This window comes from Garra rufa, chromosome 6 (assembly GCF_049309525.1).
Source record: "Garra rufa chromosome 6, GarRuf1.0, whole genome shotgun sequence".
Classification (NCBI taxonomy): Eukaryota; Metazoa; Chordata; class Actinopteri; order Cypriniformes; family Cyprinidae; genus Garra; species Garra rufa.
In genome coordinates, this window is record NC_133366.1 from 47,026,462 (window position 1) to 47,045,833 (window position 19,372).

The 19,372-nt window shown below is 36.2% G+C and overlaps 1 protein-coding gene across 2 annotated transcripts in view; it reads right to left on the minus strand.

Moving 5' to 3' along the window:
- Positions 1-15,384, minus strand: part of mad1l1 (mitotic arrest deficient 1 like 1) — a 102,322-nt gene extending 86,938 nt beyond the window's left edge. Inside the window, exons 1-9 of one of the 2 annotated variants that reach the window (XM_073842928.1) lie at positions 15,254-15,384; positions 14,367-14,554; positions 13,222-13,362; positions 12,802-12,981; positions 8,691-8,815; positions 8,515-8,596; positions 8,258-8,388; positions 8,056-8,170; positions 7,657-7,718 (exon numbers count right to left, since the gene is read on the minus strand). In XM_073842928.1, coding sequence (XP_073699029.1) covers positions 7,657-7,718; positions 8,056-8,170; positions 8,258-8,388; positions 8,515-8,596; positions 8,691-8,815; positions 12,802-12,981; positions 13,222-13,362; positions 14,367-14,513 — 983 coding nt within the window. In that variant the 5' untranslated portion in view covers positions 14,514-14,554; positions 15,254-15,384. Of the gene's footprint in view, positions 1-7,656; positions 7,719-8,055; positions 8,171-8,257; positions 8,389-8,514; positions 8,597-8,690; positions 8,816-12,801; positions 12,982-13,221; positions 13,363-14,366; positions 14,555-15,178 lie in introns of both variants that reach the window. The other variant, XM_073842929.1, reaches the window with a different exon arrangement.
- Between the last annotated feature and the right edge of the window lie 3,988 nt (positions 15,385-19,372).

Consider the following 19,372-nt stretch of genomic DNA (forward strand, 5'->3'; position numbering starts at 1 on the left):
CCGATTGTTTGGGGCATCTGGAAAAAGGCTTGTCTGGAGAAGAAAAGGTGAGCGCTACCATCAGTCCTGTGTCATGCCAACAGTAAAGCATCCTGAGACCATTCATGTGTGGGGTTGCTTCTCATCCAAGGGAGTGGGCTCACTCACAATTTTGCCCAAAAACACAGCCATGAATAAAGAATGGTACCAAAACACCCTCCAACAGCAACTTCTTCCAACAATCCAACAACAGTTTGGTGAAGAACAATGCATTTTCCAGCACGATGGAGCACCGTGCCATAAGGCAAAAGTGATAACTAAGTGGCTCGGGGACCAAAACGTTGAAATTTTGGGTCCATGTTCTGGAAACTCCCCAGATCTTAATCCCATTGAGAACTTGTGGTCAATCCTCAAGAGGCGGGTGGACAAACAAAAACCCACTAATTCTGACAAACTCCAAGAAGTGATTATGAAAGAATGGGTTGCTATCAGTCAGTATTTGGCCCAGAAGTTGATTGAGAGCATGCCCAGTCGAATTGCAGAGGTCCTGAAAAAGAAGGGCCAACACTGCAAATACTGACTCTTTGCATAAATGTCATGTAATTGTCAATAAAAGCCTTTGAAACGTATGAAGTGCTTGTAATTATATTTCAGTACATCACAGAAACAACTGAAACAAAGATCTAAAAGTAGTTGAGCAAACTTTGTGAAAACTAATATTTGTGTCATTCTCAAAACTTTTGGCCACGACTGTACATTATGAAAACTCATTCTCAAACTTAAACTCATTCTATAAAAAACTGCTAGTGAAACACAAATTCATTCGTAAACTTTGTAGAATACGTGAAGATGAAGAAAACTTCTCACATTCAAAGTTATAATCTACTTTTTTAATTAAAAGTAAAACTGTTTCCTGATGTATTGCCCCGACCTTCATTTCAAAACATTTCACTTTTAAAAGAGCTCTTGCAAAAACGCATCACGCATCATCCCCACGCATTTCAAAATGACCCATATTGTTTTCAGTTATGTAAAGGATTATTTAATTTGTTGTTCAGCATTTTTGAAAACTCAAAGTCATAATCAAAGTTATGAAAGTTAATCACCAGGGCATGATATAACAGAAAGGAATTTTTGATTAATTGCAATCTTCATTTAAAAGATTTGATATAAATACTTCAGATCTAATAACATTACACAAGACTCTAATGTTTTGATGATCTTATTTTCAAAGCAGATTTTAACATAATTCTGCATACTTCATAAATGCTACATTACACTTGATGGAAGTGCTCAGCACAAGAAATCAGTAGCAAAAATATATTCATTTATTTGTATATAACATACAATGGTAACTACTGGGTCATGTTTCAAATGATCATAGGGCATGTTAAATTACATCTGCCGTCTTTGATTTGCATAATTAACGGAGCTGTCAACATCAAACAAAAGGCTCAGGAACTTAATCACACCCACAGACAGAAAGGCTTTGAATGCATTTGCTCAATTTTGACAATTTTTCTTAAAATTTCTGTGATGAAAGTGCTATCTTATGGCTGACACCTTTGTTCTGTTTGCGAGATGAAAGCTAATTCTGAAGACAATTGGTTTAGCATTCAAACAGCAGGAATATCGCCGCAGAGGGAACATAAAGAAAATTATAAGACAAAGTACAATACATTTTATTGAGTACGTATTCCATTTTTCAGCAAGTTATCTCTCGCTTTCTTTCACAGTGAGACGAAATGAGTCTACGGCACAAAAAAGGAAAGTCCCAACTGTAGCACTTTTCTTTGCTGAGACAAAACATTAAGAAGATATGACACCATTTTTTTTTTATTATTTGGTGAATCCCCATGAGAATTACATTGCTCACCCAGGTAAAACATGAGAGAGCAGAATGAAACTCCCTGGCATATTTATACTGCCTGTGAATGTGGTGGTTCATAGGCCTGGAGAGCAGAGAGAGCGGAATGAGTAATGTTCAATGATCAATCAGAATTCAAAATCAGATTTCTGCTCCACCAAAGCGAGACGGGCACGTTGGCTCATTCGCCGTGCCATTATCCTTTCAGAGCAACGAAAATACAATGAGCTGAGTTTGATTACATACAGTGTTTTACCTATGCGAATGCAAGCATAATCAGTTGAATCCTGCATTCAAATGCCTCACCCAAGGCCATATCACACTTCAAAGACAGGAAATGCATACAAGCAGGAACAAAGGCCTTTGCTGAGAAAACAGACGTCACGGTGAACAGGGAGGGGAGAAATGATCTGAGGAGGAAGAACCTATATGGGAATTAAGAATCTGCCCAGATACATGAAGGATATTGACTCTGCAAAACTGTGACCAATTACGTGCCATCTGGAGTTAATAATTACATACATCTAAAATAATTATTACAAGACCATTTGCAATGATTTTGCTGGTATTGTGAATAACGTAATGTTTTTATTTGCCCATACGTGCCCTAAAGACTGAGGGTGAGTAAAAGATAAATGAATTTTCATTTTCTGGTGAATGACCCCTTTGCAAGGGTGTAGCGAAACTGTTAAAGCATATATGTAGGTAAATATTGCAGTTTATTATCATATGAGTGAATGTAAATGAAAACAATAAAATAGAGATCCATTTGTTTATTTAAATGGAAAACATTTCATGAATATTTTAAATAGAATTTTCTGTTTTTTACTTGTATTAAACCATTTAAATCTCACTGGATGCAATTTCTGTTTGAAATGATGGTTCCTCTGATAACCCTAGTTAAAAAGAACTGAAGTTTTTTTCAAAGCTCTTCCAATGCAATCCATACGATGCGAACAATGTAACAGCTCTGCTGCTGAAAATTACAGCACTTACACAACACGACAAGCATCTGTTTTCAGAGTTTAGACATGACAGACGAGGAACAGAGCCATCATGCCTGCAGTGTATTTAAAAGAACAGCTCACTCAAATGAAAAATCCTGGTCAGGTCACTCAGACAAACCAATTTATGACTAACTTATAGTTGTCCTAGCATATTAAACTGAGATAGCTTAATTATGCTTTTTCGCTTTTTGAATTTAAGCCAGTGTTTGGTGTGTATGTTTGGGCATAAAAACATCTACAAAGTTACAAACCTCAAAGTCCACTCCAAAAGGAGATTCATTTTTTTTTAAAATCCCTTTGGACTACAGCGGGTTTTTTTCTGGATGCTATTATGTCACAACGCAGTCCATTAAATTATCTTTCAAAAAAATCCCATCTACCGAAATTCGAATCGTTGGCAGCTGGGGAGAGACTAGGTGAGGGATTCACCTAACTTTAGAGTTGTAGCATTGGCAGCCGCCAGAGTATGGGTTCACAATTTCCCGCTCCCGCTCCACTCCTCGCTCACTGATATCAGAAACATCGCTCCGCATCAAAAAAAATTCTGAAATAATGTTTGAAATATAACGGTCCTGTTCATAATATATATTAAAATAAAAAATACTAAAATAAAATAACAGGAGAGTTTGGAACACCTAGAGTGCAAACTTTATTCCTACCACATACAAAGCTAATAACATTGTCAGCATTAAAAGAGTATAACTGCTGCTTTATGCAGTGCAAAGTTTGTAATGAAAATAAAAATACATTTTCAGTCAGCTATTTTACCTACGGATCACTGCATTTCCTACAGATTTCTGCTCATTCGAATTCAGATACCATTACATTTGTTTTAATGCATTTTTGACAGAGCGATTGCATGTGAATAAGTGTTGTACCTGTTTAAATCATGCTTTCACCAGAAAATATTCAGCATCTAGAAGGAACAAACTAATGCCTTGTGAACTTTAATTTACCGCTCATGTCCATTGCCGTCATTATAGCATTCACATTATTTCTGATTTGAGTGATCCATCTCTATCAAGCTAGCTATACATGTTTAACATGTGAATTCTTGCTTAATATGCAGTTATATTACGGACCGTTGGCATGAATTGTACTCATGATGGAGCGGTGGTGGAGCGCTCTTGGAGCGAGTGAAAACCACGACGCTCCGACTTTTCAAAAATCCGCTCCTCCCTCCATTCAAAAACACACCGCTCCACTCCACGCTCCGCTCCCACTCCGCTCCGCTCACATACTCTGGCAGCCGCTTCTGGGATGCAGGGCGGCTCGTATAAATGCGAGCACTGACTAAAGTGTCCGCAAACTGCTCTGGTAGCTGTGCTGGAGCTGCGCCGTTGCTTTGTGTGCGGTATAGAGGGTCAAAACACATGTGGAGCCACGACTGATGTAAACACAAACATTGACTAGAGTGACGATCATCGGTGGCCGCGTCGGAGCCGCGTGTGCAGTGTGTAGATAGTGTGTAGATAGCTTCACTACCCTTATGCTGGAACTGGTTTCAGGCATGTAAATTATTAAATAAATTAGAACAATAATAATGATGTGTGTATCGGTGATCTTGCAGGCTGACAATAGGACAAACACTACTGCAGCATATTATTTACTCACCCGCCATGCATCTTAGGTGTATATGACCTCCTTTATTCAGATGAATGCAATCTGAGTTATATTAAAAATAATCCTGGCACTCCCAAGCTTTAGAACGGCATAGACTGAACAGCATAGACAAGTGTTTCTCTCCATCAGTTCTAAACAAGTCAATCTATAAAAAAGTGCCTCACATGGCTCCGATGTGTTTTTGTAAGAAAAATATCCATAATTAAAAATGTAAGAATCACTTTAATCTAGCTTGCGCTAACAGTTGTACATGGAATTTGCTGCTTTGGGAAGGGGCGTGGCAATATTGAAACGCAGTCTAAGCCGTTCGCCAATTGCAACACAGTGGGACTGCTAACCAATCAAAACAAATTTTATTTATCAGAAAGCGGAGCTTCAAACCTGGAACGAATTGAGCCATTTGTGCCAGCCTGGGAAGAAAGCTATTGTAATAATGTCAATTATGAGAGCATGTTCTAGTGCACACCCAAAACAAAATAAAGATTTTGCAAAAAAGCATAATAGAAGCCCTATAGCACAAGGATTCTACTACATTACATTTACACTATATTTTATTATATTGATTTATAACTCGATTTACACTACTATTCAAAAGGCTGTGATCTGTAAGATTTTTAAAAATTAATATGAATTGTTTAAAATGCTTAGATTTACAATGTTTAAAAATACAGTTAAAAACAGTAATATTGTGAAATATTATTACCAATTACCATCACCACTTCCTCTTGTAATATATTATAACATTTTATTTATTTCTGTGATGCAAAGCAGGGGTGGGCGAAATACTGGTAGAAATTTGTCAACTAGTAAAGATTTTGGACTATCGCCTCTATCACAGTTACACGCTCACATGATGTTGCTGTGCTACGTAGTCACATATCGTCACATATCACAAACATAACGTTTCCACGTGTTTAAGCATTGTGGTTTAAAAACAAGTGACTTTAAATTGTTGGGAAAGCAATCAGCAGCGAAAGAGAGCTAATTTTGCTATGTGCGCACTGTCTGAGAGAGACGTGTAGATGGGCTCATAGACCGCTGGAGTATTAAACAGTTATTTTTTGATGCTTCATAGGTTTCAAACGGTTAAATACACACACTTGTATGTGTCAAAATGCCCGTTTTTGCAAGTATCCTCAAACACAGTAAATTAGGTCTTAAGGGAATGCAAACAGCTGAGAAAGAAAACAAATGTGTAACAGTATATTGAATCCAGGCAGCTCTTAAAGTGTCAGCAGTATAATATTACTGCTGTCTGTCATTCATGTTAATCAAACAACAAAAAAAGAGAAAATTTTTCACTGCTATTACAAAATCTCTCACTGTATCAAAAAATTTGACATCATAAAGATCCTATTTAAAGCAAAAATAACTATATTTTGATACATTGTTACCACGGAATAAAAATATAAGGCTTTGGTCATATTGCCCACCCCAATGCAAAGCTGATTTTTCAGCAATCATTACTCGAGTGTCACATAATCCTTCAGAAATCATTCTAATATGCTGATTTGATTCTCAAGAAACATTTCTTAGAATTATCATAATTATCAGTCTAAATGTATTCTTAATTTTGTCTAAATTTACTGTAGCTCCTGCAACTATTCAGTGTGTCTTATAACAGAAAAGTGTCTGCAACAATCTAGGCCTTCAGCAAACAGTCAGACTTAAAACATGAAAGGACGACAAGCTTCAGTGCTGTAGTGTGCGTCTGGCTTAAGATTTCATACCGTGAACGTCCTAGTATGCCAGGTTGTCATTCAATGTCATCATTCAGCAACCTATGAGTTATGAGTTTTCACTGCTCTATAAACAACACATAAATACTATAGAAATGCACATTAACACCAAAACATGGTGTCCATCACTTTTTGTTATTAATATTCTGTACTTTTGTTGTGGTAATGTATAAACCCATCAATTAATCTGCATTTGAAAATTTAAAAAATGAGAAGTGGGCAGAAAAAAAAGCCAAACTTTTATTATTTATAATAGACAGCCAGCCCTCAATTTAATCATTTAGTATTACATGACCAGTTTTCCACCCCCTCTTTGACCCTAGTTCACTAAAAATGACAGTTCTGCTATCATTCATTAAATCTGTATGGTTTTTTTTTCCTTTCAGTGGAGTTTAAGTTTTTTTACTTATCACTGTTCACTGCTACATTAAAATCTTCAGGTCTTCTACAGTCATACAATAGCTTTCTGTGAAAAACAACAAAATTAAGGTTGTTGAATTAAAATTTTAAATGAATATCAGGTTAGATCAACTCAACTGATTAGTTTAAAGACACTCAAACAAATGATTTGTTTTTGAACCTGTCAACATCAAGATTCAAAAATAATAACTTCAAATTCACTCTGTTCCTCACACAAAGTTATCATAGGGTTTTTCTGAAAGCTTTTTGAAGCTCTGGTCCCTTCATTATAACTGCAGAAAGTGAGTATTACATTATTTAGAATTTTCTGGATCTATCATTCTGTCAGTTTTCTAACAGCAGATTTTAGATACTCATAATATGATTAAATATTGGTAACGGACGTTAAACAGATAAGATCAGTCATCCGCACCGGTGTCTGACGTTTTAGGACAGTGATTGACTAATAAGAGACTGTGTTTGTCATTTTGAGGGGTACTTCAAGAGCACTGTGTGTGTGTTCCACCAAATCCACATAAGCCATTAAACAGACAATGTTTATATCTTTCCACATGACTGACAAAGCACATTTACACCTCACCCGATCAATAGAGCACATGCATATGCAAACAAACTGAAACTACTCCACATCAACCACTGTTTCAGCATATACAACAAGCTGACCTTGAAAACACTGCAGAATCAAAGAGCATGTAGAATTTACAATACCAATACCACTGACTGACCTAACACAAGTTAATAGACCTACACAGGTGCAGACATGGAGAAGAGAAACAACCCGTTTCTTGAGATCAGTGTGCCCTCTAGTGGCTTTGTAAACCACCGTATGAACCAAAAGTGTTACTTCAGGTGTTTTAGATTGCAAATTGTGCTTAGTATATTATCAATACCTTCAAATGTAACTTCATATATTAATTGCCAGCTATCAATCAGGCATTTAAGACAATATTTCCAGCCAAATAATTACTTTAGTTATGCATTTATTTAAATAATAAAAAAGCATAAGAAAATAAATACGCACCTAATATTAAGTCCTGTAGACTGGCCAATGTTTTCCCAAGCCTGCAGCTCATGCTCCAGTTTCTAAATTATAAACAAATTAACATTAATTAATAAAAAACAACATCCAGACACAACAACAGATTAAAGTCACCATGCAATAAAATGCAAAAAACAAAACTCTCCCATTATGTATAAATACTTTACATTTTAAATAACAATTTTGTTCAAATTCTGAGAAGAAGTGGCCCAATATAAATTTAAATATAAATATCAAGCCCAATATAATTTATTACCAGTCAATCTTGCATAGCAGACCTGAAGACCAGACATATCAAAACATTTTGCAACGACTGCACATTAAAATTTATTCAAGAATTCACACAATCTTTTCAGAGGAGGATTATACTAAACTGTTTACCTCTTTCTCCAGCTCTACTTTGAGTTTCTCCTCCATCACTTTCTCCATTCTCTGCAACTTCTTCCTCAAACCCTCAGTCTCTTCTTTCAGCAGACTGTTGTTCTCTTTTGTCTCCCTGAGATGGAAATTGAAAGATAATTGAGATATAGTAGATATAAGTAATGATTTACATTTGCATCCATCACAGAAATGATAATGATACCTTAAGAAAGAATTTTCCTCCCGCAGACGTTTATTTTCCCGCTCCACTTCAGGCAGTCTGGCCACTTCAGATTTCATGTTCTTCACAATCACAGAGTCCTGCTCCTGAAGAGTCAAACGCCTCTCCAACTCCTGCAAATGGACAGCAGCCATAAGAGAGAGTGAGGCACAAATAAAAGGCAATGTCCTGATGCAAAACTTAAGTACCAGTACTTCTAACACCCCTGAGTGCTCCAAACATCATAGAAACTGAAATACCTTCATCTTGAGTTCACTCTCTGTGCTGGTGGAATGAGATGACTGCAAATTTTGGTACCTCTGACTGACATCCTGGAACTTCCTATTAGCATCAGACGAAAAACACCAGAGTGCATTTGCATTTAGAAGAGGGTATGAGGAAAACAGTGTGAGTTTGTGTATGTTTGAGTTCATACTTGCGCTGCACATCCAGTTGCTCCTGCAGGGCCTGGATCTCCAGGTTCTGGGTGGAGAACTTGGACTCCTGAATCTGGATCTGTTGATTGAGCCTTCTTGTCTCATCTTTCAACTCACTGATCATCTGCAACATAAAAAGAATTTACTTTAATCAAGCAATTGTAATCCTAATGGTGTTAACAGAAAGTATAAAAACAATGATATTTGTAAACACTGAATGTCATACACAAGTGTTTCTTCTTTTTTTTTTTGTGAATGTACAATACTGTTTAAAGATCATGCACAGTAAGATTTGTTTTTTTAAAAAAATACTTTTTCAGCAAGGACACTTACAATGTTAAATAATCTTTCTCATTTGCAAATAAATGCTGTACTTTTGATGTTTTTTTTACTATAAATATGAAGCAGTACAATTGTTTTGAAGAAGAAAAATTAGTTTCTTGAGCAACAAGTAAGCATATTAGCAGAGACTGTAGAAGTGACTGCTGAAAATTCAGCTTTGCCATCACAGGAATTAATGACATTTCAAAACAGAAAACAGTTATTTTAAATACAAACTTGTATCGACCTAAACGTATAAACTGTGATGTATGTATAAACAGTATCTCACAAAAGTGAGTACACCCCTCACATTTCAGCAACCATTTTAGTATATCTTTCAAGGGGCAATACAATAGAAATGAAACGTGGATACATTTTAGAGTAGTCAATGTGCAGCTTGTATAGCAGTATAGATTTACAATAACTCAACATACAGACATTGTCAAAATAGCTGGAAAAAAAAGTGAGTACACCCTAAGTGATAATGGCAGCAGTATGTTGTTTAATCATGCAAAGCTACATGTCCTATTAATCATGTTTATGTTTGCTTGACAGGACCATACAAACTTGTGTATCTTTTATTAGAGCAGTTCAAATTTGGTGTTTTAAGTACAGTTCTCTCATACGGACACCTGGATGTTCAACATGCCATCTCATGGCAAAGAACTCTCTGAGGATTTGAGAATTAGAATTGTTGCTCTCCACAAAGATGGTCAAGGCTATTAGAGGTTCAGTAACACCCTGAAACTGAGTTACACTACAGTGTAGGGTTGGGCGATGTCGACCAATTTGGCATCGTACGATGTCTAATGTGAAACATCGCGATGGACGATGGCATCGTCTGCAGGGGGCGGGGGTGAGGGATGGTTGTTGTTAAATAATTTGTTCATAACGAATTAATTAATTGTAGCCTACCGTGTCCACCAGTGCTTAATTTGAGCCCGATCCTGTTCTGGAAAATGTCCGATTTTGGATTTTTGCGTTCCGGTATTTGTTTTTAAAGATCCGGCATTAACAAGTGCATTAGATCGTGACAGTGCGTGCGTGCAGACGAGACAAGAGCAAGCGCGGGTTTATATAGATGCATTTGTGTTGGTCCTTAACATATTTTCGACCAGTCAGCTTTTTTAAGTTCAATAACGCTCTCATTGTTTGCTTACTGCTTAACCCACTCTCTCCAAACGCATTTACTGAACAGCAGAATGTTTAGAGAGAAAGGGTAATATCAGAAATAATACCAAATCAAGCGAAATTATGTATTAACAATGTATTAACATTATATAAACACTATAAACATAGCTATAAGTTAGTTACCCTGACTCCAAAACGAATGATTTAAATGTAGAGGTATTTAGAACAGAACAGAAATGAAACAAAATATATAAAGTTAAGAAACTAAAACAAAGCGAAACTAAAAATAGCGCGTTGGGCTCACGCACCTCTGTTTTTCGGCACAAATCCAGAGTGTTTCCATATTCCCAATGTATTTGAATGATAAAGTGTTATTTATAATGTATACTAGGCTTTGTATTGTACATTCGTATTTCGATGGAAAAAAAAGATATAGCCTACTCTTGTTTTTGTTCCAAGCTCTGTTCATTGTGGTAAAACCATGAAAAGGGCATATTTGGTGTAGTTTATTTAATCTAATTTAATTAAAATTATTTTAATTTTTTCTGCTGTTTTTGTAAGCCTCATTTATTAATGTAAACGAACTTTCATGTAATTCATTAGGAGTTCACTGTAATTTGTATTGTGATCACTAACAACTTCCTTGCTATTATTTCCTCATAATAATAATAATAAAATAAGTAAAGATGCAGAAATTGAAAGCATGCATTTCATTTGGCTATATAGGGATTAAGTGTGTGTTTTTCGTGAGCGGGTTGCTGTTGCTGCGGCGGGGGCGGGGCGGAGGATCGCGATGCCGGCTCAGCATCGTGATGTCTATTGGCCATCGGCGATGGACGATGGCATCGTCTATCGACCCAACCCTACTACAGTGGTCAGGGTCATACAGAGGTTTTCCAAGATGGGTTCCATTCAGTACAAGCCTTGCAAGAGTCAATCAACAAAGTTGAGACCTCGTTGTCTGTCTTCAAAAAACAGATGCATGAGTGATGCCAGCATTGCTTTAAAGGTTGCAGAAGTAGAAGGTCAGCTTGTCAGTGCTCAGTCCATACACCGCACACTGCAACAAGTTGGTTTGCATAGCCGTCGTCCCAGAAGGAAGCCTCTTCTGAAGCTGGCTCAAAAGAAAGCCTGCAAACAGCTTGCTGAAGACAACCTGTCCAAGAGCATGAATTTCTGGAACCATATCCTGTGGTCTGATAAGACTAAGATAAGATATTTGGCTCAGATGCCCTGGTGAGGAGTACCAAGAAAAGTGTCTTGCCTACAGTCAAGCATCATGTTCTGGGGCTGCATGAGTGCTGCTGGTACTGGGGAGTTGCAGTTCATTGAGGGAAACATGGATTCCACTACTGTACTGTACATTCTGAAGCAGAACATGATGCCTTCCCTCCAGAAACTAGCCCAAACGGAAGTTTTCCAACATAATAACGATCCCAAATACACCACCAAGATGACAACTGCCTTGCAGATGAAGCTGAAGCTGAAGGTGATGGGGTGGCCAAGTATGTCTCCAGACCTGAACCCTTAAGCACCTGTGGGGCATCCTGAAGCAGAAGGTGGAGAAGCACCATGTGTCTAACACCCAGCAGCTCTGTGAGGACTGTAAGAGGATCCCAGCAACAACCTGTGCAGCTCTGGTCCATTCCATGCCCAGGATGATTAAGGCAGTGCCAGATAACAATGGTGCTAACACAAAATATTGACACTTTGGACAAGTTTACATTGGGTGTACTCACTTTTGTTGCCAGCTATTTGGACAATAATGGCTGTATGTTGAGCAATTTTCAAGGGGACAGTAAATCTATACTGCTACACAAGCTGCACATTGACTACTCTAAAATATATCCAAGTTATATTTCTATAGTATTGTCCCTTGAGAAGATATACTAAAATGGTTGCTGAAATGTGAGGGGTGTGACATAATATATATATATATATATATATATATATGTGTGTGTGTGTGTGTGTGTGTGTGTGTGTGTGTGTTTGTTTTTGTGACATTCAGGACACAAATTTGTGTAATAACATGGGTATGACATAGGTATTACAAGGAGAGGGTGACTTATGAGGACATTGCCCATGTCCCCACTTTTCAAAAGGCTTATAAATCATACAGAATACGTTTTTTGAGAATGTAAAGATATGCACAGTCTCCTGTGAGGGCTAGGTTTAGGTGTAGGGAAGGTGTAGGGTGATAGCAAATATCGTTTGTACAGTATAAAAACCATTACGTCTATGGAATGTCCCCACAATTCACAAAAACAAACGTGTGTGTGTGTGTGTGTGTGTGTGTGTGTATTTAGCTCTTTACATTAAGTCACTATGCTACAAGTCTAGAATTAAGAGCATCTGATGCATGAATCTGTAATAATGAGGCCATTCCACATTGTCCCTTTCAAATAAAATAAAACATGATTGCTTGTTTTATTGCCAGTTTTGCTGCCCAATAAAATGCTCACAAGAATTGCACTTGTAAGCAGCAATCTATGGTTTTGCCAGGCTTTAAGGTAACCTAGCAGCTACCAGCTATTAAAAACAATTACAATCATTGCTATTTAACTCTAATAGGAAATCATCGTTTAACAGTTCATCAAACCATTTTACAGCATTTTATCTCTCTACAAACGCAAATACAGAATATGCATAAACACACACCTGATCTGCCTCAGCGAGTTTGTTGTCTTTTTCATTTGCTTTCTTGTTGAGTTCCTCAAGGTTACGCTTTAAAGTCTTGTTGGTTACCATTTGTTCATTAAGAGCTTGATTTGCTTTCTCTTCTCTTTCTTCCAGACGTCTGATCTTCAACAGTAACTCTCTGTTACGGTCAATTTCCCTCTGCAAATGTAATCAGACAGACACATACACACCCAAACATGGGTCAAATTAGGATTTTCACAGCAAAGACTGGACAATCTAGCCTTGAATGCACCAAATCACATCCTAATGAATTTTGTCTACAGTGTTTTTGCACCCTGTTTTAGGCTGCATTTTTTTTTAAATGGGAGTAAGGGGAGAGTAAAAGTAAATCATTCAGCAGAGCACATGACTTCCAGGACTATGCCACCAATCACTCACCTGTAAGTCTCTGGAGCTGCTGTGTGCCTCTTTCTCCAGTTCTATACGGGCCCGTTTGTGACTGAGCTCCATCTGTTGTTTCTCCTGAGTGAGCTGCAGCAGGCTAGTGTGAGAACGGACGCGTTCGGCAGCCTCCTCCAACTACCACACATAACATCAATAAAATTCAATAACCTCTTCTGTTGAATTTACATACTACACCAAAGGAATAGTTCACCTTAAAATGAAAATTTGCTGAAAATTTACTCAGCATCCTCAGGGCATCAAGGTATAGATGAGTTTTTTTCCTTCATCAAAACAGATTTGGAGAAATTTACATCACTTGCATTACATCACTTGCTCACCGGTGGATCCTCTGCAGTGAATGGGTGCCGTCAGAATTAACAGCAGATAAAAACATCAGAGAAATCCACATGACTCCAGTCTATTAATTAATGTCTTATGAAGCAACAAGATGTGCATTTGTAAGAAAAAAATTACATCATTGAAAGCATTTTAGGCATTTTTCAGGTCGTAACATGACTTAGTAATCCATAAAAACGCTTCCTCCAGTGAAAAAGCCCATTCTCTGTTGCCCCTTCACATCAAAATCCTCGAACATATTTGTTAAAAACTGTCCTGGATTGTTTTTGCTTGTAAATGGTGCTCTGTGTATATTTCTCTCCTGATTCAAATGAGCCAACTTTTTCACTAGAGAAAGCATTATTATTGATCGAATACTAATTTTCATTCAGAAACAATGGTTTGAACTGAAAAATGTTTTAAAGACTTAATTTTCTTATTAATTTTTGCTTCACAAGATGTTAATTGATGGACTTGAGTCATGTGGATTACTTGTGGATTATTGTGATGTTTTTATCATTTGTTTGAATTCCCATTCTAATGGCACCCATTCACTGCAGAGGATCTAGGATCTGGTGAGCAAGTGATGTAATGCTAAATTTCTCCAAATCTGTTCCTATGAAGAAACAAACTGAACTACATCTTAGACAGCCTGAGAGTGAGTACATTTTCAGCACATTTCCATTTTTGGGTGAACTATTCCTTTAAGAGACATACTGCATTTTTATGAGAACACAGAGTTTAAATTTAGATAAAAATTAGGTCTAAAATATGAAAACATAAAATATGATTCTGTAACTTGCCTCCACTCTTTTAGTATAGAGCTTCTGAAGGTCACTTCTTCCATAGGCTGGCTCAGTCTCCAGCAAAGAGCGTTCTGGACATGATATCAAACTCTTGAAAGATTTTAGCGTTGAGAAGATCGTGGTGTCATCCTCCATATCATCCATATTGACAACTTCTTGGCAGCCTCCTCTCCTGAGTTAGAAACCTGTAATTACATAAAAGTGTAAAAGTCCATTCATAAACCTCTTCAATTCCTTCAAGAAACCTACTATTCAAACCAAAAACCAAACAATACATGTAAAACATAGTCAGTTGAGTTCAGTAAGTTCAAAGAAATAAAGATGTATCTGCCTGTACCCCATTAGGATGCTACTAACAGATAAGCAGTTTATTATTGAAATATTGAAAATGTAAGTTCACCTGACATCTTATGGAGAAAAATAAGGTGTATTTCAATTATTGTAGATGTCTCAAAAAATGTCGTTATGTAAAAAAAGAAACAGAAACATAGCCTTCTCTAGTATTTTCCCACTGTTGAACAGCATTTAAGAGTTATAATAATTATTATTTTATTAAAGGTAAATAAAAATATATTATAATATTTAATCATAGAGGTCTGTTTTAAAACATGACACTTGTTCACGAAAAGTACTGTGATCCAAAACATAGCATTTCCTTTTACAAACTCAAGTACTCATTAAAACAAGGTAAATCAACTATTTTAAAATACTTATTCATGTGGTAAACATTAATACAGAGTTACGTGAAGTTAAATCACACACGCTAACAGTGCAGTGTGTTTAGTTAGCAAGCATTCAGCTAACTTTACCTCACTAAAATTCGCCAATGAAACGATTTCACTCACAGACTAAAACTCTGACCAAATAAAAATACAAGAACATACGTGTATTTCTTCTGAATGAATATATTTTAGACAGAAAATCTGTTCTTGACTTTCCACAGCCTTCTCTCTCCTGCCGCTCGTGTCTTTAGTTTTGAACTTCCAGCAGTTTTGTTTTCGTTGGTTGAGATGCCGCTACTTCGTGTTTGAGAGGAAATGAGCGCTGGTTCGCTCAATAACACAACAGCGCCACCAGTGTGGATAGGCGGAATTGATTTACTTATTCTATATATCGGAATTTGAATCGGTTGTATTTACACGTACTAAAAATACCAAGCTGAAAAATGCAATTTACTCTTCTTGTTTATTGATCTGCTGCATAAAACAATAACACACAAGCACTAGTGTTTTTTCGAATGCTACTGGTTCACGAGCACGTGGAGGACGTTCACTCTGACGTGAAGCTCAGGCGCTCCAATACACTTCCGACAACACGGAAGTTGTGACGTTGCACTGCTGAATGGATGAACTGAAACTCAAATGCTGGAGGATTGACACTGAGTCTTTGCAAAATTCATAAGGATCGTATAGTGATTTACAAAGTTTGCAGATTTGACAATGGCGAGTTCTAGCGTGGATCCGACAACACTGTGCCTGTTTGATGTGGATGGGACTTTAACAGCAGCTCGACAGGTGAGTGAATTATAAAGCGTTAGCTTGTCTTGTTAATATACAGTACGACATATAAATCCGCACGGTAATGATAATTAATTTACAATAATTTACACTCAAAGGATAACTATTGCCAAAATGCAACCTGGGCTGTTTTTTTTACTGTAAACGAGACAAATATATATCTAAAAGCATAATTACGACAAACGAGCCGTTTTTGAGATTGACCGTGATTTCTTTTTGCGGTCAATGGCCGGTGAATGGGAATACTAGGGGCATACATTTGACCGCATCAAAATCGATATTTTTATAACACTAAGAAGGTTCGACGCACCATGAAACTTTGCTCGAAGTATCGCCTGGGTCTCTACACATGAACTCGAGCATTGAGAACATTGTTTGTGTACACAGAGTTTACTAAAAAGAAAGTTTTTGAACAACTCACTTTCACTGTTTGGGTTTCCACTCGCAGCCGTCTTGCCAGTCAAGAAGTGTCGATCTCTGAATGCGAATGAATGGACTCCATAGGACGAAATATTGGGCTTATATGAGGCTCTTTTTACAACTAGACGTTTAATATTGTTTTTCACTTGCGACAAAACAACGAATTAGCCGTGCATTTATATGGAAATATGCTTAGGGGCTATCCATCTTTACTCTCCTCGCATTCGGAGATCGACACCTCTTGACTGGCAAGACGGCCGCGAGCGGAAACTCAAACAGTGAAAGCGAGTTGTTCAAAAACTTTGTTTGTGTACACAGAGTTTAATAAAAATAATGTTCTCAATGCTCGAGTTCATGTGTAGAGACCCAGGCGATACTTCGAGCAAAGTTTCATGGTGTGTCGAGCCTTCTTAGTGTTGTAAATATATCGATTTTGATGCGCTCAAATTTATGCCCTTAGTACTCCCATTCACCGGCCATTGACCGCAAAACGTAATCACGGTCAATCTAAAAAAACTGCTCGTTTGTCTTAATTATGCTTTTAGATATATGTTTGTCTCGTTTACAGTAAAAAAAAAACAGCCCAGGTTGCATTTTGGCAATAGTTATCCTTCAACTGCCTTTAAAATTGAAAGTGAGGCAGGGTGATGGAAGTAAATAAGAATCAAACTGAATGATGAATGATTTGTATACGCATCTTGTGATCTGATTGCAGTGATCAGGTGGATACATGACTGTAAATGTGTTTTTATAAAGTCATGTACTATAAATGCATTCTGAATGGCAGTCATGGATGTTATGCGGTCTTTGGGGACCCCAGGCAACAAAATGCAATTTTGTAACAAAATAATAGTTAAAAAAAAAAAATGTTATTTTCCTGTTTATTAATGTTTTTACTCCACATTTGTGGAGTTTTCGGAGGATTTATGATATTTTTTTAAATTTATATAATTTAATAAATATTTTTTTTATACAAAAACAGCTTTAAATGTAAAATTCACTTTATAAAAGACCCACATGTCTAACTTTCATTCATGGGGATAACATGGATAATTTCACATGGTTTAGTGTAAGATTTTTGCACATCTTTTGGAAAATCCAGTTTTAAAAGTAAAAAATAAATAAATTTACCACTAGGTGGCTGCAGAGCTCCACTATTGTTATTTTCTATTCGCCCACCAGAAAGATATCTTTTCACAAGTTTTTTTTTTTCAGTTGAGTTCATATCTACATATTATGAAATACACAGGACACACAGAAATACATTTGTGAGACCATAAAAACTGCTCTCTTATAATTTGTCAAATAAAAAAAAACATTTGCTGTTTTTGCATTCTTATGTTCATGTTGTGTACTGCTACTCAATATGTAATAGAACTGATTTGTTTCAGTACAAAAAATGCTGAACTTTGACAATAGAATGACTTAGAATTGTGATTTCATAAGATGTAGCTATGAACTCAACTGAAAAAACTTGTGAAAGATATCTTTCTGGTGGGTGAATAGTGGAGCTCTGCAGCCATCTAGTGGTAAAAGTCTTTATTTATTTACTTTTAAAACTGGATTTTCCAAAAGATGGGCAAAAATCTTACACCAAACCATGTGAAATGACCCATGTTAACCCCATGAATTAAAGTTAGAAATGTGGGTCTTTTATGAAGTGAATTTATTTTTTTATTTTTTTTCGACCAATTTTTTTATTTATTTATTAATTTATATATATTTACAAAATATGATTAAACCACTGAAAACTGCACAAATGTCAAGTAAAAACTTTAATAAACAGAAAAAAAAAAAATATATATATATATATATATATATATATATATATATATATATATTTTTTTTTTTTTTTTTTTTGGAACTATTATTTTGTTACAAAATTGCATTTTGTTTCCCGGCGCGAAAAAGGACCCCCAAATACTCCGAGTGTGATTTGAAAACGAGGACCGCATAAGGGTTAAAGATAGCTTTCGTCCTCTATGTACTATATTACACTTGTGGGGTAAAGATAGATTTTATATATAAACATTGTAAGTCAAATATAGTTATGGGCTGACTCTAGTGAAAACACATTTTACAGTACAACATAATTTAGATCAGTAGTTTGCAAACTTTTTGACTTCAAGGGCCACCCAAGCAGTATTCAAATGTCCAATGACTTTTCTGGTTTTTCTTGATTTACTTGTTAAGAACTGTAGTTATAAAAATATGTTTACACATTATTTCTTCCTGATCTTGCTTGGTGTAACTAAAACACGTATATTCATTATAAAATGTGCTGAAACTTAATTTACATGACCTTTCTAGAAATAAAAAAAAATCACACACTTTTTAAATTAAACTACCTCATATATGCCATTTTTCCAAGTTGTGAAAAGAAAATGTGATTAATTTGAATAGGAGAATTAAGATAAGAAATTAATGGCTTATTTTGTTGCCCCTTTGGAAGTGCTGAGGCCCCCTGACTTAAATGACATATGAAATAAAAGATCATAAGGTTGCATTTCAAGCCAAAAGAATATGTACTTCTGTTTCAAAGTTGATGCATGGAAGATTGTGTTTAGTTATCACACTTTTCACTCCAGTAAATATTTTCTTACCTTAAATAGTTGCTACAGAAAAGCAAAAGAATGTTTCAATAGATTTAAAAAAAAATGTGTAAGACACACTTGGACCCTACAGCAGGGGATGTTATTACACTATTGAGTAAGTAACTTGACACAATGGGTAGCTACTGTTTATTGACACTGTTTTGAAAAGAATAGTTCTAAGATTACTTCATACGTCTTTAATATTTTTTGGACATATGAAATACTATGTATCCACAACATTGAAGTATTGAATGGATGTTTAACTAATTTAATTGGCAAAATAATTATAAAGCATATTACATAAGTAAAAAAGAACTGGTATTTAATAATTCAAGTAAGTGAAGCAGTTACCACTGTGTATGTTTTTGTCTTTAGAAAGCAACTCCTGACATGCATCAGTTCTTGAGTGAACTGAAAAAGCGAGTGAAAGTCGGGGTGGTCGGAGGATCAGACTTGGACAAAATTAAAGAGC